Source organism: Thamnophis sirtalis, unplaced genomic scaffold (genome assembly GCF_051295495.1).
Source record: "Thamnophis sirtalis isolate CommonGarterSnake01/CBP01778 unplaced genomic scaffold, rThaSir2_p1.2 scaffold_2, whole genome shotgun sequence".
Lineage (NCBI taxonomy): Eukaryota > Metazoa > Chordata > Lepidosauria > Squamata > Natricidae > Thamnophis > Thamnophis sirtalis.
Window position 1 is genome coordinate 98,072,739 of NW_028261382.1, and position 23,971 is coordinate 98,096,709.

The following is a 23,971-nucleotide window of genomic DNA, read 5'->3' on the forward strand; positions in this document are numbered from 1 at the left end:
ATGATAATGCGTTTGGGGTGCCCCTTGAAGGCCTTATCCAGGGTTTCCCTTGATAAATCCAGGGTGAACGTCTCCTCTTTCTTTGGCCATCTTTTTAATGAGTGTTTTTTTCTACTGATTTACTGTACCATTTTATGGCTGTATTTAAATGACGCTGTAATTGTAAACTGTGAAGGGAAGCAAGCTGTAAACAGAACACCACTAACAAATAAGGTCATTGTGTGGTCCTCATTGTGGCAACTGTTTGCATGCAGTCACCTCTGTCTTCGTTGCCTCCTGTTTGCGGGGTTCAAATTTGACTCTGCAGTTGCCAAAGGCTCAAACATCTCTTATATGTGCAGGCAAGAAGTGGGAGCTGATAACAACGGTGGGAAGACCTGGAGCGTTTCAAGGGAAGACGGGACACAGCATTTGCCTCAGGTAAATGAAAGAGCCACCTGAGCTACATCTGGCTGCCCCAGGAGCCCTAAAGACCTCTGTTGGGCTGACTGTTGAAAATAGAATGGGAAGATTCAAGAGCTCTTAAAAGGTCCCAGCAGACAAAGGTATTTTAAGACCTTTAATCTTCCTGTTTTATTTCTTGTCATCTAAGAAAACAAATCACAAAAGAAAAGTTTTTTGGTCTGCAAATGTATCTATCCATCTAATCTATCTATCATCTATCTATCTATCTATCTATCTATCTATCTATCTATCTATCTATCTATCTATCTATCTAATCTGTCTCTATCTATCTATCTATCTATCTATCTATCTATCTATCTATCTATCTATCGAGAGACCACCTCCTGCCACATACCTCCCAATGGCCGATAAGATCTCACAGGTTGGGCCTCCTCCGGGTGCTGTCGGCCGGACAATGCCGGCTGGTGACCCCTCGGGGGAGGGCCTTCTCTGTAGCTGCTCCAGCCCTGTGGAACGATCTACCCGTAGAGATCCGGACCCTTCCCACTCTCTCGGCCTTCCAAAAAGCCACCAAAACCTGGCTGTTCCGGCAGGCCTGGGGCTGTTGAACAATGTCCAGCCCCACCTAGACAGAATGGATGGTATGTTGTTTTAAAATTGTATCTTTTTATTCCTAATTTTAACTTGGGCGGCATACAAATTTATTAAATTTCAAATTTCTATCTATCTATCATCTATCTATCTATCTATCTATCTATCTATCTATCTATCTATCTATCTATCTATCTATCCATCCATCCATCCATCCATCCATCTTATTATCTCCCCCCCTCTTCTATCTATCTATCTATCTATCTATCTATCTATCTATCTATCTATCTATCTATCTATCTATCATCTATCTATCTATCTATCTATCTATCTATCTATCTATCTATCTATCTACCTACCTACCTACCTACCTACCTACCTACCTACCTACCTACCTATCTCTTTATCTATCCATCCATCTACCCTCTAATTGAGTCTCCAACCTTGTGAACATTGGAATAAAGAAATACGTGAAAACTGCCCATGCTGTTGTCCATTGACTTGAGAATACCCCAAAAATGCCGAGGCTGACTTTGGGCTTATTGCAACGTGCAAACCAGGTTGAGCTCACAAGGGCCCAGTGTGTAGAAGATGCGCGCGGCATTGTCCTCCGCGAGAATTGTTGAATGGTCCAGAGGCCTGCAGGCTCAGACTGACATTTTAAGAATGTAGTAAAATGCAGTGTTGTTTTTAGAGCATGCATTTAAACTGCTTTCTAAAAAGGCTCCTTTTCATTTAGCAATTTAAAAGTGTAAGTGTGTGTTACCGCACCTTCGCCTCTTGCTAGTTGGCCTTGTTTTCCTCTGAGTTTTTTTCCCCCCCCTTGCCAGAATTTCTACGCATCTGCTAGTCTTGCACAGATATTTGGAGGGCAGGACTGCCTAATTTCTGTAACGAAGACCTTTGCGCACACACCCCAGACCCAAACCCCAAAGCAAACGCATTGGACTCATGGATGGGTCACACAAGTAAAATGTCTTTTTTAAAAAAAAAAATCTCTTAAAATCAGGTTGAGCAAACGTCAATTGTAAGTTATAAGCTGGAAAAGCACCATCTGGCTCATGAAGTTAGCTGCATTAAAATATGTAGATATTAACCAATGCCTCCCTGTCTGAAGACTATTCAGCACGTAGTGGCATCTTGAGAGGGAGGGGGGGAAAAAAACGTGTTACCGTCAGGCAGTTCCTTGTATTCGTAACTTTCTTTTTTATTAAGTAGCTATGGCAACTTGGCACGTTACTCACCCGAGGAGAGTTGCGATAGCATCTTTCCAGTCAGAGATCTGTCCTGCCCTCCGTGTTCTGCTGAAGGCGGCTGCGGAGGGGGAGAGAAGGTGGGCAGAGACGGGCTTCCTCAGCGGTGCTGCTGGCATTTTGCTTTGTGGTTCAAACACCCAACTAGCATCCTGCCCGGAGGACTGCCAAGATGGCCCTCCTTCCCTCCCCTCCCTTCCCCTTCTCCTTCCCTCCCCTTTCCCTCCCTTCCCTTCCCTACTCTACCCTGCCCTACCTGACTAGAGGCTCGGGCATTCAGGGAGCTGAGACTCAAACACCTCACCTGCCCTTTATCTGACCCCAAGAATCAGGGTGTGGCTAGTGGGACTAGTGAGTCAAAGGCACCCAAATCAAAGTTTGCTTTCTTCCTCTTGTAAATTACAGCACAAGGCAACAGACGGGAGATAACAGAGCTGGAAGGGACCTTAGAGGTCTTCAAGTCCAACCCCCTGCTCGAGCAGGAGGCTCTCTGCCATTCCAGCCAAGCAGTCGTTCAATCTCTTCTTAACAGCCTCCAGTGACGGAAGGCCCACAACTCCTGGAGTCAGGGGAGCAGCCTTGTCTAATCTTGGCCAAGGCTCAGCTTGGGGCAGGCGCTCCAGTCCCACCGCCTTTCCTTGGGGGCTGCTGGGTGTGGGTCCTGCACGCTCTGCCCCCTTTCTGCTTCTTGGCTCTGCATCCCGTCGCATGGGGACAGATTCAGAGAGATGAATTTATGGCAGCCACCGTTTTGGAGGGTTTTCCTTTTGAGGGTGTTCTTGCTTTCACCAAAGGGACAAGGCCATCCCTCCACCCAGAACGCTTGAGCAGGAGAGGCAAAGAAGACGGCGAGGTCGATGAACAGGACTCAACAGCTCTCCAAGTAGGGAATGCTGCTGCTGCGGAAGAGCCAAGGTGGCGCAGTGGTTAAATGCAGCACTGCAGGCTACTGCTAGATCAGCAGGTCAGCGGTTCAAATCTCACCGGCTCAGGGTTGACTCAGCCTTCCATCCTTCCGAGGTGGGTAAAATGAGGACCCAGATTGTTGGGGGCAATATGCTGACTCTCTGTAAACCGCTTAGAGAGGCCTGAAAGGCCTATGAAGCGGTATATAAGTCTACTGCTATTGCTCACCCTGCAGCTGGACAGCCTTGCTGGGGTGAGTGGAGGGCCGGTGGTCTTGATCCTGGGTCCTGCCATTGCACGGTCCACTGTTATGCCTGGGCGCTGAGGAGCTGCTGGTGTCACAAGGCTGCAGTACAAGCCCAACACCACGCAGTTCACACCTGGTGTGTGAGCACAGGAGTGCCTTAGCCAGAACTCTGTTCTCCCTGTGAGTAAAGCAGCAACACACAACTCAGCTGCTTTCCATCACCGTCCGTCAGGCCCGTGGCTGTGGAATCCTACCATGACAAACTCATCCAGGTGAAGCTTCCCCTCCAAACTGTGCCAAGGACAAACCCACCCCTCCCGCCAGGCAGGCCAGAAGTTGGGGCATCCCAAAGGCCACTTTTCCAGAAGCGGGATCTGCCTGGTGCAGGGAGACCCCCAAGGGGATTTTCTCAAGACTTCCATCGTTTGAAACCTTGCCTCCTTCTGTGATCTCCTGGTCACTTAGCGATGGGTACGTCGCCGGGGTTCGCTTTAATGGTTGCAATATTGATATTTATTATGCAAATTGGATTCCCTTACATCTGATTGTTCTGCGTCCTCCGAATACTTAAATGATTGTACACCTTTATCCTTAACGCGAGTTGTCCTTCAATTTGATGCTTGAGCAGAAAATGCAGCTGGTCACGGAGAGGAATGAAGGAAGTAATTAAAGGGGAGCAAGAGAGAGAGAGAGAGAAAACGTCTGTGTGTGTGTGTGTGTGTGCGCTGGACCTTCTTTTCCGAAGCCAAATGAGTTCAGACACGAAATCTTGAAACCTTTGCTTGTTTTCTGTCTCCTGCCGGGAGCTCAGGTGTTTCTCTTGGGGGACACGCTTGGCTTAGTTGCTGACTTGTAAACGGCTCCAGCAAGCTTTGATCTTGCGGAGGGCTCCTTGTTGGAGGCTACTTTATCAAAACTACGGGTGAAAGTCAAACCTGCCTTCCTTCCTCGCAGATGGAGTCGGCGCTCACATCCGGAAGGAGGAATTTGACCAAAGAACGGCCTCTTCTTTCAGCAGGAGGGAAGACTCCATCTTTGTTCTGCTGCAATGCAGGTGAGAGGGGAGATGCCCCAGACTCAGGAAGGAGGCACGAGAGAGAGAGAACGTTGCTGGCCTCAGTCCAATGTCCAGGCATCTTTGCCTAGTTTGACCTCCAGCCTTCCCCCTACAGGCTCGCCCTCCCAGACAGAAGCCCCCCCCCTTGAATAGTCTCCTTCCAGAGGCCAGGAGAGTCTCCAGCATCTCTCCCCCCCCCGCCCTGCAGAGAGAGAGAGAGAAGATAGAAAAGAGAGAGAGAGAGAGAGAGAGAGAGGGAGGGGAGAGAGAGAGAGCTCCTTTAATCAGGAGATGGATGACCTGGCGGAGGGACACTGCTCTGGGGCTTTTGCCAAAGGGAAAAACTGGGCCAAGCAAAACTCCCGGCCTCGGCTTGGCATGAAGGATGAAAGGGAGGAAATGAAGCAGGAGGGGGGGGGCGAGGGGGAGCCTCAGCTGCCCTCTGCCACAGCACCCACAAGGGGACTCAGCCCTGTGGCACCAGTGGGCTCATCCCCTGGCAGCCCCAAAGGCCAGCGCCCTCCACGGAGGATGTGAGGGCGATGGCCAAGTCATGCTACGTTTCCGGTGCCTAGTGGAGGAAGGCCTGTCTTTGGAGACAAGCAAGACGCTTGTTCTAAATGACACTTTGGGCCCCTTTAGGGCACTGCCCAGTCATGAGGCGGAGGAGGGGGCCCTCCAGACACCAGTGTGCCCCAGACGCTCTTTGGCTCTGTTTGGAGCCAAAATAGGAAATAGGAGGAGGATTCAGGGCCTCTTGCTGGCTCCCCTGGCTGGGATGCCTTGTTGCTCTTAAAATACCCAAAGAAGGAAGCGGCAGCTTGCAAGAAATTCTTCCAGGGTGGGGATGTGTCAGCCAAGGTGGCTCAGCCTGGAAAGGAAGCCTCTCGAGAGAGGGGAAGGGCTCCCACGTAATCTGTGAGGCCTGCCAGGTGAGGATGCGCGCCATTGTGGTGACCAAGGAAACAGCGGCCTTGTTTTCCTCCATCGCTGGCAACTTCCACCAAGGGCCTGGAAGCACCAGGAGTTCTCTCTCTCTCACACACACACAAAATCCTGTTGCAGCTGCTTTGCTGCGTTCCCAGCATGGCCAAAGCAGGTACCCCTCTTGGTACACACCAAGCCCTCTTGCTACCCAGGAGGTGTTTAGGTTTAGGTTTAGTTTTATTTATATGCCGCCCTGTTCCCAGCGGGACTCAGGGCGGCGCACAAACCCAAGGAGGGAAAGGGAAACACAAAAAACTACAAATACAGGCATTTAAAAATAACCAACAGCCACAAAAATCAAGAGGGGAAGGGAACTCATCAACCCCAGGACCGCCGATACAGAAGGCCTGGAGAGAGGTGAGGGTCCGCATCTCTGCGGGGAGCTCGTTCCAAAGGGCCGGAGCTGCCACAGAGAAGGTGGGTGCCTGTCCATCAGGTGGTTGTGTGTCTCTCTCTCCTGCTGTCTGCTCCTTCAGGCCTCATCCGGGAGAGCATTTCCCCTGCGCTCTGTCAGTGGAGGTTTGCAGCTGGCTTGGGGCGGACATGGTCCCCCCACTGCAAAGACCCTGAAGATGGTGGCGCCTTCCAGGTACCAGGAGGGGAGCGGAGGAATTGGGCGCCTTGGTGCCACTCCCAGCTGGCACTCAAGGTGAGCTTTCCCACCTCCTGCACAGGGGTGTGTGTGTGTCTGTGGGGACGGTTCTCCCCAGAGCTGTTGGGGGGGGGGGAGGGGGAAGAACCCCACTACCCCGCTGGGCCAAAGGGGCTTCTCAGCCTGGAGCCACGGCAGGGAGAGGCTCAGATTCCCGAGGCGTTTAATGCCTAACCGCTTCCTGGTGAGCCAGGTGCCAGTCCAACCCTCGGGCGGCCTCTGTTGCAGCTACTACCAGGCGGAGTCGCGGGCTGCGATTACTCATCCCCTTGGCTGGCGTTGGATGAAAGGCTGCTCCGGCAGCTACGCGCAAACCTGGAGAATGCGAAGAGTTGGCTTCTTAAAGGGGAAGAGCAAGTCCCGGCCTGCGCGGAACAAAAGGCACCAGCGGGGCTTCAGGGGTGCAAAGGGGGAGGAATCCGGAGACGGGAGGGCCGGAGTGGCTGCCCGGCTTTAACCCGGGTCCGGGGAGGGGGTCTCCAGCCCAAGCCCCATCCGACCCGCAGCCGGGCAAGGAGCGCCCGCCTCTCCGCTCTCGCGGCAGATCCCGCCAAGCCCCGCCGGCTCAGGATCGGGAGGGAAACTGCGAGGCGCTTCTCCCTCCCGCACAGCAGCGCCAGGCGGGTCTCTTCCTCGGTCTGGGCGCCCGCTGGACCCCGCCGCGGTTGCTGCTTCTTCTCCCCCGCCAGCGGCTCCAGCGTCGGACGCAGCCCTTCCGTTGCACGCGCATCTCCCTGGCGCTGCGCCCGCGGGCACTGGGCTGGCGGCGGAGAGAGATTTGGGGGGGGGGTGTCGGAGCGACCCCCTCTTTTCAGAGCCGATTCCTGCAGCGGCCGCTCCCATCATCCCCAGCCGCGCCAGGAGCGATGGGGCCGCCAGTCCGAGCGCTGCGGAGGCGGGCGGGCGCTCATTTGCGTACGGGGCGTGGCCGAGCGGTGGCGCCCCGCCCCTGGCGGCCATTGGCTGGTGGGCGCGGGCGGGGCGAGCGCGGGGCGCGCTGGCTGGCCGGCGCCGAGGCCCCGCCCCGTGACGTCGCGCGTCTCGTGAGGCGCCGGCTCGCTGGCGCGGCGGGTTCGGGCGGCGCTGCCAGAGCCGAGCAGGTGCCCGAGGATGGCGAGCCGCAGCCGGACGAGCGCGCCGCAGAGCAGGCGGCCGCAGCCCCACCAGCAGCCCCACCGGCAGCCGCCGCCGCCGCCGCCGCAGCAGCAGCACCAACCCCGGCCCGCCCCGCCGCCGCCCCCGCCGCCCGCCCTGGTGGTGCTCCTGCTGGTCGCCGCCGCCGCCGCCTCCCTTCTGCCCACAGGTAGGAGCGCCAATGCCGGAGCCGCCGCGGAGCATGGGCCGCGCAGTCCCCGCAGGGGCTCCCCCGCTCCCCGCAGGGGTCTCTTGGGGTCGCTCCGGCTGCCGCCACAGGTGGGAGCTGCGCGGGGCCCCCGAGGGAGAAGCAACGCCGACACCCCCCCCCCCACGACCCCCGTTGCAGCCCCGCCGCGGAGACCCTCCGAGCAGAACCGCCCGGGCGGCGGGAAGGGGCCGCCGCCGTTGCCATGGAAGCGCTGCGGGCGCCCCGCTTCCCCCTCCGGGCTCCGGGCGGCGACTCGCCCTGCGGGGTGTCCCATCCTCCCCCCGTCCGCCTCTCCCTCCGCCTTCAGCGCTGCGGCGGGAACTTCGGGCCGCTTCCCGGGGGCTCCGGGAGGCCGCGGGGGTCGATCCGGGCGGGAGGCAGCAGCGCGCGATAAGGAGGCTGCGGAGATGCCGCCCGCGCCCCCCCCCCCGCTCTGTCCCCGGGAGCAGCTCCGCAGGCAGCGCAGCCCCTGGGCCGAGTCCTGCGGGGGGGGGATGTGCCCCCGGGCCCCCTCGGGAGGTGGGGGGAGGGGAGATCGGAGGGCTCCTTTCTGCCGCCTCCTCCCCCCCTCCTAAGGCCGCCTTGTATTGAGAGCTACGCGGGGGGGAGGGTCGCGGCCCCTGCCGGAGCCCCTTGCCCGCTTTGCCCGGGGACGAGCAGCCGCGCCGTTGAGCGGCCCTTTGCGCGGAGAGCGGCGGGAAAGGGGAACCGGGCAGCTCCGCCGGGAACAAAGAGCGGCATTCACGGGGCGGGCGGGGGGGGGGAGGCAGGTTGCCCGGACTTTATCAAGTTCTGCAGAAGGGCCCTCGGGAGGGGAGCCTCGCGGGTTGCGCCACCTTCCCTGGCAACGGCGCCTCTTCCATCCAGGCTGGCACTGCGGCTGCCGGGGTCCCTAGGCTGACTCTTCCGGGCATGTAGCGCCCTCAGCCCCTCGTGCCGGAGGGTTCCCTTGGCGCTTTGGGTGGCTGAGGGGAAAGAGGCGTCCTTGGAGAATGGATGGAGATGGGGGGGGTGTCTTCCGATCGATCGTGGCCTGGGGAGGGAGAACGGGGCTGCTGGAGCGGGGGAGGCGGCTGCCCGCAGTGCCAGACACCCGACATGCCTCGACTCCAATTCTGCCATCCCCTTCACCCTTTCCGGAGGATCCCCCCACCGCTGCGGGACCGATTCTGTTGGAGGGACTGAGCTAGATCGGTGGGGGTTGTGCACTCCGGACAAGGTTTTCGGTCTTTTCCAGTCTTGCTTGGCCCTGAGGAGCATTTAGGCATTAAACTGTGCCTTTCTTTTTTGGGGGGGTGGGTGGAGGGGTACTGGGATGACTCCCGATTCTCTCATCTGGACATGGATATCTGGTATTCTCCCCTATCCGTATTGAAAGCCCATCGGACAAGTAACGTGAATTCCCCTTGTTGCATGTTGTAAATCAGCCCAGTCCTCTTTTTGGTGAAATCTGGTCAAGGCAACAACCTCCAGGCTGAGCTTAAGCAGCCCCCTCCCTCTTTCAAGGCAATCTGGGAAAGGGGAGTTGGGACTTTGGCCGCCTCCCTGAGATCATCCATCCCGGCTTAGAAGGGCCCGAGCCTTGGGATCCCTCTGAAGGATTCTTCGGCGGAATAAAAAGGATTTTAATGGGTGCAGAGCAAATGGGGCCGGTTCTTTCCCTGGGCATTTATCAACTGGAATGTTTGACAGGGAGAGGCAGCTGAGCACGGAAGCTTTCTGAGCTTGTTAAGTCTCAAAGGAGCAAGGAAATATTTGCCAAATCAAAAGTAATTCTTATTTCAGGGATGCTCTCCCTCTTTAAGGCGGTCGGGAAACAGATCCTGCAAGGGGATCGGAGGCCGCTTCATTGTTGCAGGGTCGAATACCCCAATCTCGAAAGATGGCTGGGGGGGGGGGGCTCTTTGCCCCCATTATATTCCAGGCAGCCTCCAGGCAGGGCTTCCCCCCCGCCTCCCCCCCCCTGCGGCTAAGATAGTTTCCATTGTCCCTTATCTGCCAAACCTTGTGTACCTTTGCCATATTTATTTCTCTTTTCCTGACTGATACAGTGTATTTGTCTTTGTTTTTCCTTAACCGATACAGCCTGCACCTAGCTGTTGCTGCTGGTAATACTGCTTAAATGTGTTAGTAAGAATTTGAGATATTCCGGTTTCTTCATTCCTGGGCTGGAAGAAGCTTCAGATGTTTTGGGCCCTGTCCCTGCAGGAATGTTGCAAGATTCTGCACTGAGCAGGCTCCTCCGTGTCATTTGTGAGTCAGAGGCCTTCCTGAGAAGGAAACGGCTCCTGTGTTAATAGACATTTGGGGTACGTGGTGTCCTTGGGCCCCTAGGATTGTTTCTCCCAGTGTCTCGGAGGGCTTTCTCAAGGCAGTGGGTCTGCCTTCTCTTTGGTTAATGTGAGTCTTGGAAGCTACCTCTGGAAAGGCGGAATTCTTGAAACCGTCTCCCTTGATGAGATATGGTAATCAGGGGTGTGTTATTGAGCATGTAGCAATTGTAGCAGAAACCCAATTCTAGCTGGGGTCATTGTAACGGAGCTAGGTAATATTAAAACCTGGTTTTAAAAAAAGCTGATGCTTTAATCTATGCGTCCCTGTGGTGCCTTTCATCTGGAGATCACTCTTGCTTTACAGTTAATTAAGCTTAGAAGCTGGAAAAAGGGCCAAGATTCCAAGAGTCATTGAAATCTGGTCTTCAGGCTGTGAACAGAGAGTGGATATTGTACTGCAACCCCTCCCCCCCTCCTCAAAACATCATCAGCAGAGCAAGGTTGCAGCGCGAACAGACTCTGCTGTGATTGGATCTTGCGCGGGGTATTTGGGGCCCAGAGCTGGGTGGCCCCGCGGAAGCCTCACTATCGGAGTTCCTGCCTAGGTAGGTGGCCGTGAGGTTAGGATCCCATCTTCCCAGGGGAGACCTCGGTAAAGAAGATTGCTTGGTTCTTTAAATAACATAAACAATAATAAATATGGGAAATGTATTCAAAGTTGGGACAACAGCAGCAGCAGCATCATTAAGCTTCTCTGTGGTTTGCCTGGTACTTGTGTTGAGTGCTTCATCCTTCAGAGGGAACAAATTGCTCAGGCAGATTTCCTCAACTTGCTACCTCCCTCCCCTCCCCATTTTTGGGGTGGTTCCATGCCCAGAATCCACATCTGGAGGCAACCACACTGAGGACAGCTGTCACAACATCTGCAATTCAAAGCTGGAAGGGCAATATTGTGTATAATCACGGCGTTTCTCCACAACTACCAATCTCCAGATCAGTGATGAGCACATTGTGGTGTTTTGCACCGATAACGATGAGGCGAATTCAGCTGGTTTTATTGTGGTCAACTTCTTGCTTCCCACCCAGAACCGCTCTTGGTGGCATCATTGTTTAGAGGGCAGTTTTACTGTTTTCATCCTGGAAGCTGGGATTTAAAAATAAATAGATCTGTGATTCAGCATTTGCCATAGCGGTGCTGTTGCAGAAGAGCCGGTGAATTGGTGCGGCAGGTGTCGAAGGGAGGCCCAGGGCTTGGTCCCACTTCAGGCACGGAGCCTCAGAGCCTCTGGGTCAGCCTGTCTCTGCCCAGCCTAAATCCTGGCTTTGTTGTGATGGGCGTCGAACGGGAGCCTCCGTTGGAGATGGCAGAAGAACCCAGGCAAGGCGCAGAGCGGATGCTCGCTTGCAGGAGGGATTTGGATGTCCAAAGCCCTTGAAGTGATGGATGAAGGGGGCGGTGTGTGGGCGGCGTTGCCTCTGCCGCCTTGCTTCCTGGCCTTGCCACTCGCCGTTGGCATCCGCTTCCTTGTCTCTTTGCTTTCCTTGGCTAGTGATTGTGCCGTGCCCTTTGCCCCCCAGGGGCAGAGCTGGTTTAATAATATGTTCTGCCAGGGCAGCAGACAATAGACAGGGTCTCTGCCCTGTTACTAAATGATAGTGCCGGGCGTGAGAAGTGTCAGCTCGTAACCCGGTGCGTGTGCCTGGTCAGAGTTAATAAAATGCATTTCGCCTTGGATCAGGCATGCTGTTTCATTCCACATCAAAGAGGGCCTATTTAAATGCTGTTACCATTCTGTTTGTGTGCACCAGAAATGACTTACCTAGTAATTTCCTCGGGGTTATGCATACAGTGTGCATTTGTTGATGGGCTTTGGGCTGACTGCAGAAACACAATAATTTTACCTCTCTAAAGTGCCTTTTCTTTGTGACTGCATCTCGCGTTCTGCACAAAGTAGGTTGGAGCAGCGCAACATCCATATTTCCAGAGGCCCTTTCTTCACCTTTCAGTGCCAGGGATGCGAATGATACTCTAAAGGCCCTGTGAGCCTCTCTTAGTTGCACGGAGGCGTGTGGTGGGATGGTGGCTGCAGGTATTAATAAGTCCAAGGTCTGTTTGAGCAGATCTGATTGGAAGAGGAGGAGGCGGGGGCTTCACTTTTGAGGTCTCTCTCTAGGCGGGGGGCTCCTCCCAACCGTGGAGCGACCCCCGGCCAACCCAGAGCCTCTGGGCCTGCAGGCCCTTCGGCCAAGCTGTCCGGTGAACTGAAGGCGCTGGAGGGCTGCTCTGGAGGGAGGAGCTGGCCACCCTTTCATGTTAACCTTGGTTCATTGGGTGTTGTGCGTCTACATGAAATCCCCGTTTGACAGGGGGGGGGGAACCTTCCCTCTCCGAGGCTCTTCTGCTGAATGCACTGCTTGCTGCCGCCGCCTTTTTACATTTAAATCAGCGACGGTTTGGCCTGTCAAGAATAGAATTTGTACACACAGCCTGACTGGGCTGGATGATGTTTCCCCGTGAAGCCAAGCTTGCTGCTGCCTGCTCCCTCAATCTCTCCCTCCGTCTCTCTTGTTCTGGAGCTTTTTTAACCCCCTCCTTCTGGAAGAGCATCTTCCTTACCAACTCTTGGGTGCTGGTCCTCGTTTCTAATTCCCCCCTCCCCCCCATCATTCACAGAAGGAGCCGGACGGATGCTGGCCCTGACCTGTCCCTGGTGGGAAAGCCTCCCTTCTCCCTTTCAGGGGCTTGGGGTGTGTCTGTGTGTGTTTCTGTGTGTGTGTGTGATTAAGCCAAGAGACCATTTCTTTGGCGGAAGTCAGTTGCCAGGATCCGACTGGCACACACTGCATATTAAGAGGGGAAAGCTGGCCTGGTTATTGCCTGCCCAGAGCACAAGACGAGGCACTTAATGTCTCTTCCTGCTTTTTTTCCAAGCAATAAGTAAAATGACACAGCATTGTGCGGCTTCGTTTTTGTGGGTGTAGTGTGCACCATGGCAGCACAACTTTTCCTTTTGTTGTGCTTCAAAATAGATGGGCGGGGCGGGGGGGGAGGATCTCCTACATCCCTCAGACAGCACACGGGGAGCCTGTGGAAGGGTAAAGGGTCCCTTGTGGGGGGGGGAATGCTTTCGGCAGGGTGGGTGTGACTAGTTGCAAAATATCCATATGCCAGTAAACCAGTAGGATGGTATTCTGCACCCGCCTGCTGTTTTAATTCCTATCCGTGGCTCAAAACCAGTTCTGAGGATGCTTCGCAGGGAGGCGCCTGGCTTTAAACCATGCTTGCTCCTTGGCCGTTTTCTAAATTAAAGGTATTTTTTTGAAAAAAATAGGCTTGTACGGCTGGGTGAGAAGCAGCAGTTGGTCAGCCGGTCTGCTGCTGATGCTGCTTCTTCCGGGGCCCCCGTGGGGTTTATTGTTTTCCACGCCACCAGTGGGAACCTGTGGAAGGAAGGGCTCAGATCGTGGCGTTTGACAGCATTCATACCGGAAACGATATTTTATGCCTTTGGTACTGAGCTAATTCTGCGAGCCACGAGACAGGATTTGTTATGTGTCACTGCTCTCTCTAATGGCGTCTTCGGAAGGAGGCAGCTCTCTGCGAGAGGAAATAATGAAGTAGAAAAAGACTGACAACCAGGCCGGACGGGTTGAAGGAGGCCTGACGTGGCAGAGAAGAAGACAACCTGGATTGGCAATCACACATCTTGGCTCCCTGTCACTGCGTTGTCTGGTTTTGCTTGGAGCGCAGAGTTTTGTTTTTCGATACGGAGAACCATTTTCTGAAGATTTGGGACTTTCCCTGTGCTATTGCTGAAAAGGAGGTTGGCATTGCCATGAACCCGGATTGTGCCCGGATTGTCCTTTGGGTTCTCTGAAGATGCCACCCCCAGCAGGTGGGTGCAGATTCTCCCAAATTGCAGCATGTGGAGCCAGTACAATGGGAGCCCTTCCCTTCCTTGGTGGTGGGGAGCCTCTGCTTCCAGGGGACACGAAGCCTTAAGGACAAAGCCGATGTGGTTTCATGCTGGATCCATTTAATTTTAGCTCTTTTTCCGGTTCCACCACAAAATCGCGGAGGACAAAATCGCGCTCGACGAAAGCGCGCATTTGACGTCATCACAGTGCGACGAAAACATCGCGCTGTGATCGAAAAATGTAAAAATAAAGCTAAAACGTTCCCCTAACCCCCCCAAACCTAACCCTAAACCTAACCCTTAACCTAACCCTAAATCTAACCCTAAACCTAACCGTTAACGTAACGAAAAACCTAACGCTAACCCTTAACCTAACGCTAAACCTAACGCTAACGCTCTAACCCTTAACCTAACCCTAACCCTAACCCTTAACCTAACCCTTACCTTTATGTGAATCGGCTTGCTTTAATTTTAATTTTATTTTAATTTTTAATATTTTTCGTCGCGCTGTGATGACGTCACATGCGCGCTTTCGTCGAGCGCGATTTTGTCCTCCGCGCTTTTGACGGGTCACGCTTTCCCCCCCCCCCTCCCGGTTTGGAGAAGCATCTCAAGCTTTTTAAGGAGCCCGGGAATCTTCGTCAGGCAGAAAAATCAGCCAGGCCTGGTTGAAGGCCAGCTTCCTATCAGAAAGACCATAGGAATTAGTGCACAAATTGGGATAATTAAGGTTAAACTGACATGGGGCGGTTATTCCAATATTTACTCCGGCATTATTATGTGCATTATTTATGGTTGTTGAATTTTGGTGTGAATATTAATGCTCGCCTTGAAATCTTACGATGGGAACTAAAAATAAAAACTGCGATAGTGTCCGTGCCTGTTTGGAAGTTCTACTGAACTCATTAAGACCGATTCCCCTGGACGTGATGAGAATGTGGAGCTTCTTCACGTCTCTCCAGATCCAGCAGGGAAGGCAGCCTGGTTGGTTCAGCAAGGCTGGCAGAGAGAGAGGGAGAGGGAGAGAGAGAGAGAGAGAGAGAGAGAGAGAGAGAGAGAGAGAGAGAGAGAGAGAGAGGAGGGAGAGAGACTCCTCTGGAGGGTCATCTCGTTGGAACTCCTGAGCAAGCCCAGCGCCATATGGGTTCAAGGTCAGCCCATCAATTGCCCTGCCCTGGATCTCTCTGGGCCTCTCAATGAGGACCATCTCAGGAGCCCATCAAGGGTCTCTCAATGAGGACCATCTCAGGAGCCCATCAAGGGCCTCTCAATGAGGACCATCTCAGGAGCCCATCAAGGGCCTCTCAATGAGGACCATCTCATTGGCTTCATCAAGTCCCAAAGGTGCTTTTTCCAAAGGCGGCTGGGCTTCGTTTTTCTTTGAAGGCTCCTCATCCAAGAAGCTGAAGAAGCTTCTTGGATGAGAAGCAAAACGTCTTGAAGGAAAAACAAAGGCTGGATGCCTTTGGGACAACCACGGCTGAGAATCCCCATAGAGACTTAGCTTTCATAAGTTTTATATGACCAGGTAGGTTCCTTGTGAGTTGGAATTCTGACCCATCAGGAAGAATTGTCAGCATTGCCCGTCCTGCTCTTGTGCATTTTGAGGCCCTCCCTCAACAGGCGCCTGTGCTTTGCCTAGGTGTGGGGCAAGGTGGAATCTCCCTCGGTGCAACTTCCCGTTTGAGTTGCGGTCTCCGTTTGCTTTTGCGTAGGCCATTAGTGAAAATGGGAGAAGATAGCTTCTTTTCCTCCTCCTCCTCCTCCTCCTCCTCCTCCTCCTCCTCCTCCTCCTCCTCCTCCTCCTCCTCCTCCAGGTCACATTGTGGTAATTACCTGCCATCCCGATTGTAGAGCGCCTTCCAACAAAAAACATTCTGATCGATCTTGTTTTTAAGTTCGAAATTTACCGCAGCGAGTCAGTCATGCCTCTACCCGCGGACGAGCACTTCGCCCCTCCAGAACTCCTGAGCTGCTTTTAGTGGCTGTCTTAATTATAGCCTTGGCTTCGAACTGGGCATGAGATGCACTTCCTTCTTAATGCCGGTTCATTTCTCTCCTAACCGGAGTGAAGGTCAGTGATGGTGCTGGGAGGACTTGTAGGAGGGATTGGCCTGAGCCTGGAGACGCTGCTTCTCCATGACATGCGGTCCCTGGGCTGGTCTCCTCCAGAAATCGTTGTCCTCTTGCAAGTCCCTGCGTTGGGTGATGCAAGAGAATGTCAAAGGGCGTGTCAAAATTAATAACTTCTTAAGCCTTCATATGAGAGAGGATTTCTTTTAGTGTTTATCAGAGACTGCTTTTAATAGGGAAGGTTTGAAAATCCTTGATTTAGTGTCTGGGATTAATCCCACAGTAGGATGGGACCTGGGCTTGTGAAGATAACTTTCCTTGCGTTGTTGCCAATGAATCTTTTTTATTTTTGGTCTTTTGGTCTCCCAGTTAGTTCAAACCCAACCGGCTTTGTAATTATTTCCTCCCACGAGGGAGCTTTCAGATGGATGGTTTCCAGGAATCCTGGCTGTTTGTAGGCCCAACACTGTTGCTTTCTGGGTGGGAGAGAACATCTAGGACACCTCCTCTCTTCATGAATGAAGCAATATAAGGCCATTGTGGGAGCCTGGAGGTCAACCTCAGCGCTGCCGTTTAACCGGAGAAATTAAACCTGGCTAATCCATACTTTACTGTAATGAAGGGCAATAGCTTGGTATGCTTTCCAAGCAAACCAGCAATACGTTAGCCTACTAGCAAGTGCTTCCCCGCGGCCTATGTGCCCATCTCATGGCAACGGGACGATCAGTTATGAGAAAAAGGATATGGCAGCAGCTTGATGGAACAAGGATCAACTTTAAAACAAACAGGAAGAAAGCGCAGAGTGGCCAAGAGGAAAGAGAAGGCTAAGGAGGTGGGTAGGATGGAGTTGATGAGGGAGGGAAGGAGGGATAGAAGAAAGGAGGGAAGGAAGGAGAGAAGAAAGGAGGGAAGGAAGGAGGGAATGTAGGAGAGAAGGAAGGGGGAAGGAAGGAGGAAAGGAAGGGGGAAAGGAAGGAGAGAAGGAGAAAAGAAAGGAGGGAAGGAAGGAGGGAAGGAGAAGGAGGGAGGGAAGGAAGGAGGGAAGGAAGGGGAGTAGGAGAGAAGAAACGAGGGAAGGAAAGAGGGAGGGAGGGAAGAAGAAGTAGGACCGTTGTAAGATAAGATGGATCTATGGGATGGTAAGAAAGCAATCTTCAAGTATATTGTCAACTATAGGGAAAAATAGTTATAAATACATATTATTAATAGCAGTTATGAGATCATATAATTGTGAATGTATATATGAAATTGATAAAATAAAATTAAAAAAAAGGATGGAGTTGATGAGATCCTTAGAACAGTGTTTCTCAACCTTGGCAACTTGAAGATGTCTGGACTTCAACTCCCAGAATTCCCCAGCCAGCATTTGCTGGCTGGGGAATTCTTGGGAGTTGAAGTCCGGACATCTTCAAGTTGCCAAGGTTGAGAAACACTGCCTTAGAAGAAGAGGTGGAAGTGAGGATGTTTTGCAAGGAAAGAAAAGGGGGGGGAGGGGGAGGGGTGGTGAATATTCTTGATAGTCAGTCAGTTGTTTTTATTCCGCTCATTGACCAGCAAAAACGGCTGGGTAGGCCTCTGACGACTCCTTGCTGTTATCCTACCTGAAGGCTTTGATTTCTTTGCTTTAGTGTTTCTTACTCTTTCTCTCCGCCAAAGGGGAGCCACGCAATGAGTAAGTCTGTATTGCAAGTTCCTTAAATGCCTTACTTTTGGTTCAGCTTTCATATGAGAGGAAGCGTCCTTTGTGGTCAAGCATCTCAGCCATTCGCGTTGCTATTTTCACTTAAAACTTTGGAAAATCTCTTGCTCCTTTTACAGGAAGAGCTTCGAAATAGCAGCCCGCATGAACTTTGATGAGTGATATTTTAAGTCCATTTCATTCCAGCCCCGCTTCCTTCCTTACTTTCATTTTCTGCTGGACTAAATTGTTGTCTGGCTGTTCCAAAATGAAATGTTTTAAGACTCGTTGGCTGGGCTTTTTGCTTGGAAATGACAGGATTGTAGTTGGAAGCTTAGCCATGGCAGTCATACAAAGAGTGATTTGGGGGGTGGGGGGGAGGTTGGTTGGTCACCCAGGGGCTTTTCTTCCCTTTAATTACAATGCCTGATTGTATCCTTTTGGAATGCAAATTAAAGATGGAACCACCACCGGCAGCAAATGTATGCTGGCCAGCTGGATGTTGGTTCAGTTTCCAAAGTTGTATTTAAAAATACCCAGAATCAGGAGGGCTCTGAGTAAAGACACTTCAACAGACTAGAAAGAGGTTTTGTCTTTTGTTGGCAATGCCCTTGCGGAGGTTGAAACCTTCTTGTTAGTCTTTTGTTGTGAGATTGTCCAAAATGAATCCAGGAATGAAAAATTGGGGTGAACTCCAAAGCATTCTGGCCTTCCCAGCAGACCCACATTGGACTTCTGCGCCATCCTGGGCTCGCTCTGGCGACATCTAGAAGTCATTCCTCCAAACTCAAAAGAGTTTGAAATGCCCAACCAGGGAGGTTGCCCCAGCCCTGATTGGGTGGAAATGACAGATCAAAGTTTCCATGCTCCTATCCTCTTTTGCGCTAAAGTTCTCATGAGTGTCCTCCACAACACTGATTGGTACACAATTCGGGCCTCTGTATTCTTTTTCCTGTCACTTACCTGGAGTCCTGCTTGCCTTTGTAAGAGGTGATGGATTATATCAGGATCTATGCATTTGTCGGGGTCTCTGGCCAGGATCCTGCTGCACCCCAGTGAAAATGATTTACTCACTAAGAATCTGCACCCTCCAAATGACCCCCTGCTTGGTCTGGTCTTCTCCTTGGAGGGCTCCAACAAACCACGGAGTGCTGGAATTAAGGGGGATTTAAGGAATTGAGAAAACATTTTTCACTATATCTTATTTTTTTCTCCCCTGAATGTAATTTATTTCCATTTTTTAAGAAAATCCAGTCCCAATCTGAATTTTCTCCAGCTGATAGACTTGATGGAAGGTCAAGAGGTGTTGAGGTTCCATGAACATTCTGTGGGATGTGAGCCAGAGTTTTTTGGCCTTAAATATTGAATTTAAGCATCATGTTCCGATGGATATTCAGGAGATGCTTGACACAACCTGGAAAAGCAGCGGAGGTCCTCCTCATGCAGAGGTCTCTTCCTGAGGTTCTTGGCCCCCTGCATGTAGGAGCTTGGGCGAAATTTACCGCCGCTTGGCTTGAAAGCAGCTGCTTCTCCCTGTTCAGAAACAGAAATATGAGCTGGTGTCGACCATCTCAAAAGATACATCAGAGTTATCGGATTAAGCATGAGAAACTGCTTGTTTTTGCAATTCTGTCTTGTAAATGAGCTTGCTCTGCAGCTCCCTTGCTGTGTGAGGACACTTTAAAATATTTGCTCTATTAATCTCCAAAGTTGCTTTCTGTTAGCGGTTATAGGGCTTTGTCTGAAAAATTGAGTGGAAAATAAATTGTCCTCAAACGGTTGCTATTTTTTTTCTAATATACTTCTAAGGTGAAAAGGTTACAGATGGACCCACGAAGATAAAAACCTCATTCCAGGCGAGAATCTTCGGGCTTTGCAATTTATGGAACCTCTTAGTTTCTGTAATGGCGGTCAGTCTTTCCTTAAAGTATTGCATGTAGTCCTCCACTTGTGACCATTCATTTAAAGGCTGTTGGAAGTTATGTCAGCCCTGGGAAAGGTGGCTTACGACCAGGCCTTTCACCTCCAACCTCTGCAGCTCCCCTCCAGTCGAGGGACCAGAATTAGGACGTTTGGCAACTGCCTGTTGTCATATAACTCCTTGTGTAGGTGTGGCGGTCACCCGTGGCCCAGTGCATAACAGGGCATGCGCAGCCACGCTGAACCACACAGGAAAAAACAAACTCCTAAAAGACATAACATCCTGATAGTTCACTCTAGATGTGCCTTACCCAACGACGCCCAGGATTTGACCATATATAGACAGAACTTCCCTGAGCAGTAGATTAGCAATTGTAGTTTGACAGGCTGCCTTAAATCACATGCTGATTGCTCCTCCTGCCTTTGTCCTATCTCAATAAAAGGGGCTTCCAGACCCCAATCGCTGGGTCGCCTCATCCCGAGAAAGCTCGTGTCCCTGTCTTTTCTCAACATTGGCCTCATGGGCGAACCACGGGTACGTCACAACTGACCTGCATTGAAGGAGGGTTGCAGCATCCCAGGTTCACTCGGTCACCGTTGGAGGCTTTTTCAGGGGGTGGTCGGTGGGGGAGGCTGGACTTGTTCACACTGCATGATTTGCTTAATGACCATGGCAAAAACAGTCATAAAATCGACTGCAACTCAGCCTGCCTTTTGGCCCCAATCAGCCATCATCGTGGAAAGTCCCGGGCGTTGGGCTCATGCCATAGAAGAAGCCAGAATAAAATCATCAACATGGCTGACTTTGTGCATTGTGTGACAGGGTGGCATGTTGGTGCTCGTCTGGGGAGGCTTTGTGGGAAACGAAGGGCTTTTCTACTTGAGAGCATAATTGCAACAGTTGTGTGCCTCCTTTGTCATGTTACACATTGGGTGTTTTTTTGTTGTTGACATCATTACGGCCTGTTGTTGACGCCTGGGTCTCCTCCGTGACATTTTGGGATCCCGGCCTTATCTCGGTTTGTGAGCTTTGGTGAACTCCTGGGGTTTTAAGGACAGCGTCCTCATTTTGCATCCATGCTTCTGCGGCTGGACTGTTGCCATCTCCTGCCTGCCCGTCATTGGGCTCAACCAAGCGTTGAAGTTGTGGGGAAGGGATTTTATTCCACTTTGTACCCATGAAAGGTGGGTGCCAGAGGCCGGCCTGGTAGAGGGATTAAATCGGCCGGCCTGATCTCAGCTTTGCAGGATGTTGTTCTTCCTCTCAAGATTTCTTGAGGCAGCATGGATGGCTTTGCTTCCAGATGAACTCCGAGGGGGAAGGCCACCAGATATGGCCGGTGGCCGCTGTTGATCGTGTTTGTTTGCATGTGTTGATGGCACTCGGTCTGCTAAAATTGAATTTCTTGGATCTCAGCCTCATAACATAATTTGGGAAAATAGCTGAACAACTGCTAGATACGACCGAGGGAGGGAAGCTCTCCTCTGCTTGTAGGCCTTCCGTAGCTTCTCCATTCTTGGATGTCTTCTGCTTATTTGACCTCCCCCCGTTTTCCCCTGGAGCAGACTTGGTGGCCAGCTGTTTTCTTAGCTGCTGCCACCCTTGCAGCTGCAGAGTTGGTCATCTTGGGTTCCACATCTGTATTTCTCTTAAAGCAGTGTTTCTCAACCTTGGCAACTTGAAGATGTCCGGATTTCAACTCCCAGAATTCCCCAGCCAGCGAATGCTGGCTGGGGGATTCTGGGAGTTGAAGTCCGGACATCTTCCAAGTTGCCAAGGTTGAGAAACACTGTCTTAAAGTCTTGCAGAGTCGCCCGGATTATTATTATTTTTTTAAGAGAAGACTGGATTTTTCTGCAGCTTTCCTGAAGCACCAAGGGATGTCCCGTGCTATTCTGCAGAGATGCTTCCCGCTGCCTCTCCAAGGTAGCTTTCCCTTCTGCTTTCCCTCTTCCAGGCCGAAGCCCAGAGCTACAGAATCAAGTTCAGGGGCACAGAAACTGCTTTTCCGTATTTGAAGGCAATCGATGTTGGTGAAGAAGGTTAAGGGCCTCGGATACCCTCGGTGGAAAGGAGAAAAGGGAAGCTTATTCTTAAGTCACGACAACATGTCCCATGCTGGGGTGGACGGAAACATTGCCGCTCTGTTTATGCACACGCCGCCTACCTCTGTGTGTGTCTGTGTGTGACCCACCTTTTGTGGGTCCCTCCTCACCCCCAGTATTACTTAATCGCTCTTTTCAGCTTTTCCTCTTCCAGCCTTTTGGTGCCAGCTGCTTTTCTGTGAAAAAAGCAGGAAGGTAAAACCTACGCAGGCCCACCCAAAATGCAGCATTTTGCAAAAATAATGGCCTTAATGGTGGCAAGGAAGCTTTTGTCTTCGGAGCGGTTCTTTTTCCCAACTCAGAACTCCATCCCTTGTTCCCTCGGAGCGCCTGATTCTTTTTGGTTACTGAGATGGAAATAAGTGAAGTGGACATGCTGTTTTTCCGGTTAAAATGCAGGGAGCTTTTGGGGGTGGAGGGTGGGAGTGGGGTTGGATGCCAGCTTTCATTGGAAACACTCAGCATTTAAGCCCTGCATTTTAAGTGAGAAAAATAATTGTTTGGATTGGCCAGGACTGGGTGGAAAGGAAAACTTATTTTGTACAGCTGTTTTAACACTAATGCATAGAACGCTGCAGGGACACAGTTCATAGTTAGGAGGCCAAGCTGGAAACCTCTCCAAGCGTGTGAAAGCTGATGAAGTTCAGTGGGGCTTTGTGCCCAGTTTGCCTGGGTGGGGGGCGCGCGAGAGGGGGTTTAAACTGCCCTCTTGGTCAGATGGGTGACCATCCAAAGTCTGGGTCCCCTGAAGGGAAGCGGACCAGCCGGGACCAGTTCAGCTGCACCTGACCAGCCTCTCTCCTTGTTGCCCTTCTCTTGAAGCAGGCTATCCAAGGAAGCCCGGCATCGTCCTTCAGTATCTGCTCGTCAGCAGGATCCTGGAATTAAATTGATTTGTGATACTTGGCTCCATGGTGAAGGTCTGTTTCCTCCTAATATTTCTCCTGGTTGAGAGAGAGAGAGAGAGAGAAAAAGTGCGTTTTAATGCAGAAGCACCCATCCAGAATGGTTCCCCCTCACCTGCAGGAGAGAGCGGGCGGAAGGTGGCAAATCTTATCCCTGGGGCTGGAAGGTGATCAGGAGGAGGGAGGTGGAGTTTCCTTGGGTTGGGTCATTGCCACCCAGCCCAGAGGCCCTGGATCTTGGCCTGGACCACCTCTCCCGCCTTTCCTGGCAACCCAACTCTACCTGGACCGTTGGAGACCCCTCGGGGTAGTGACCGGCAGATCCAGGAGATGAGCGGAGGAAACATTTCCTATAGAAAAGGAGCCGCTGGCAGATTCATTGTAGAAGAAAGATCAGCTCTGCTCAGGTGTGGCCCTAGGGGAGAAGAAAGAAGACTCGGATCGGAGTTGGTGCAAGGGACCTTCTGTGGAAGGGACTCCTCTTGTACCTGGCTGACACCGATTCATCATCCCGTCCCTTTGGGGGACCCTTCACGGGTGGCCAGCTGCCCCTATTTTGGCGTCCTAAGGTCCCTGCACCAAGACACTGGGACTGTGGGTGCCCACTCGAGGCATAGGGTGCTCCCCACCCCTTCAGACCTTAGTTCACTGTGGCCTAAACAGAGCTGCCATTGCGTGTCAATGGGAGGCCGGAAGAAGGTCCGGCAGTCCGGCCCACAGGAATTGGGCTGAGTTCATTTGCTTCCTATCAGCCCCTAGAATATCGGGGCTGTGTTTCCCTCCCCCCTCCTGGTTTCAACCCGGCAAGGGCTGGACGGCCACAAGGGCAGCAGGTGGGATAATTCTAGCCAGATACCCAGGCAGGTTGCCCTGAGTGCTGAAAGGCATAAAAAGGGCGCTTTCCGTGTTGCCTCTGGAACCTCATGGGGGCAGGATTTCCGCGATGAAGTCTCCGAGAACAGGAAGGGAGCCCCCATCGGTTTAAGGGGGAGAACAGATGGTGACGGGCTCGGTTTTGGCCTCCGTATTAAAAATGGCGGGGGAAGCATCTCTCCGGCAGCCGTTGGTTCTGAAGTACTCAGAGCTCAGGGGCGAAATCTTTGCCATAAAATGACTTTTTGGGGGGATTAGCGATGCCTTCGCCGGAATCTGCCTCCGAGATCTAAGGTGGCTGAGGTCTCCTTATGGAGCATTAAAAGAATTTGTGGAAAGGAAGAGTAACACCGCGAACGGCTGCAGGGAAGGAATTTGGGGGTCGTTTCTCACAGGTGGTGACGGCCGTAGAGGGTGGCTGTCGATGCAGTAGGTGCTCCAAGGGAGCTGGAGACCTTCTCCAAGGGAGCCTGGTTGCATGTCTGCGTTGGTCCTGTTTTCTTGTGTTGGCCTCCCTCTTAGGAGCTTCTGGAGACATTTCAGGGCAGCTCCTGGGTTTCCCCGGGGTCTCCTGTCCAAGGAAGAATCAGGCCGAACGATGCTTCACTTCTTTGGAGGTCACCTGAGACCTGCCAGGATCTACAAGGGCTTTCGCTGAACAACCCCAAAGCTAGATCAGCCCGGATTCATGGGATTTTTGTAGCGTTGGTTTTATTGGGTGAGCCGCTGAGCCTCCGATGAAAACACCGCACAATAACCCACAATAAGGTTTATTATTTCAAA

The 23,971-nt window shown here is 52.3% G+C and overlaps 1 protein-coding gene across 6 annotated transcripts in view; it reads left to right on the plus strand.

Moving 5' to 3' along the window:
- Positions 1-7,181: 7,181 nt before the first annotated feature.
- Positions 7,182-23,971, plus strand: part of CADM1 (cell adhesion molecule 1) — a 219,675-nt gene continuing 202,885 nt past the window's right edge. For all 6 annotated transcript variants that reach the window (XM_087706474.1, XM_087706475.1, XM_087706478.1 and 3 more), the window contains exon 1: positions 7,182-7,401. In XM_087706474.1, the coding sequence (XP_087562600.1) occupies positions 7,209-7,401 (193 nt within the window). In that variant the 5' untranslated portion in view covers positions 7,182-7,208. The remainder of the gene's footprint in view (positions 7,402-23,971) is intronic.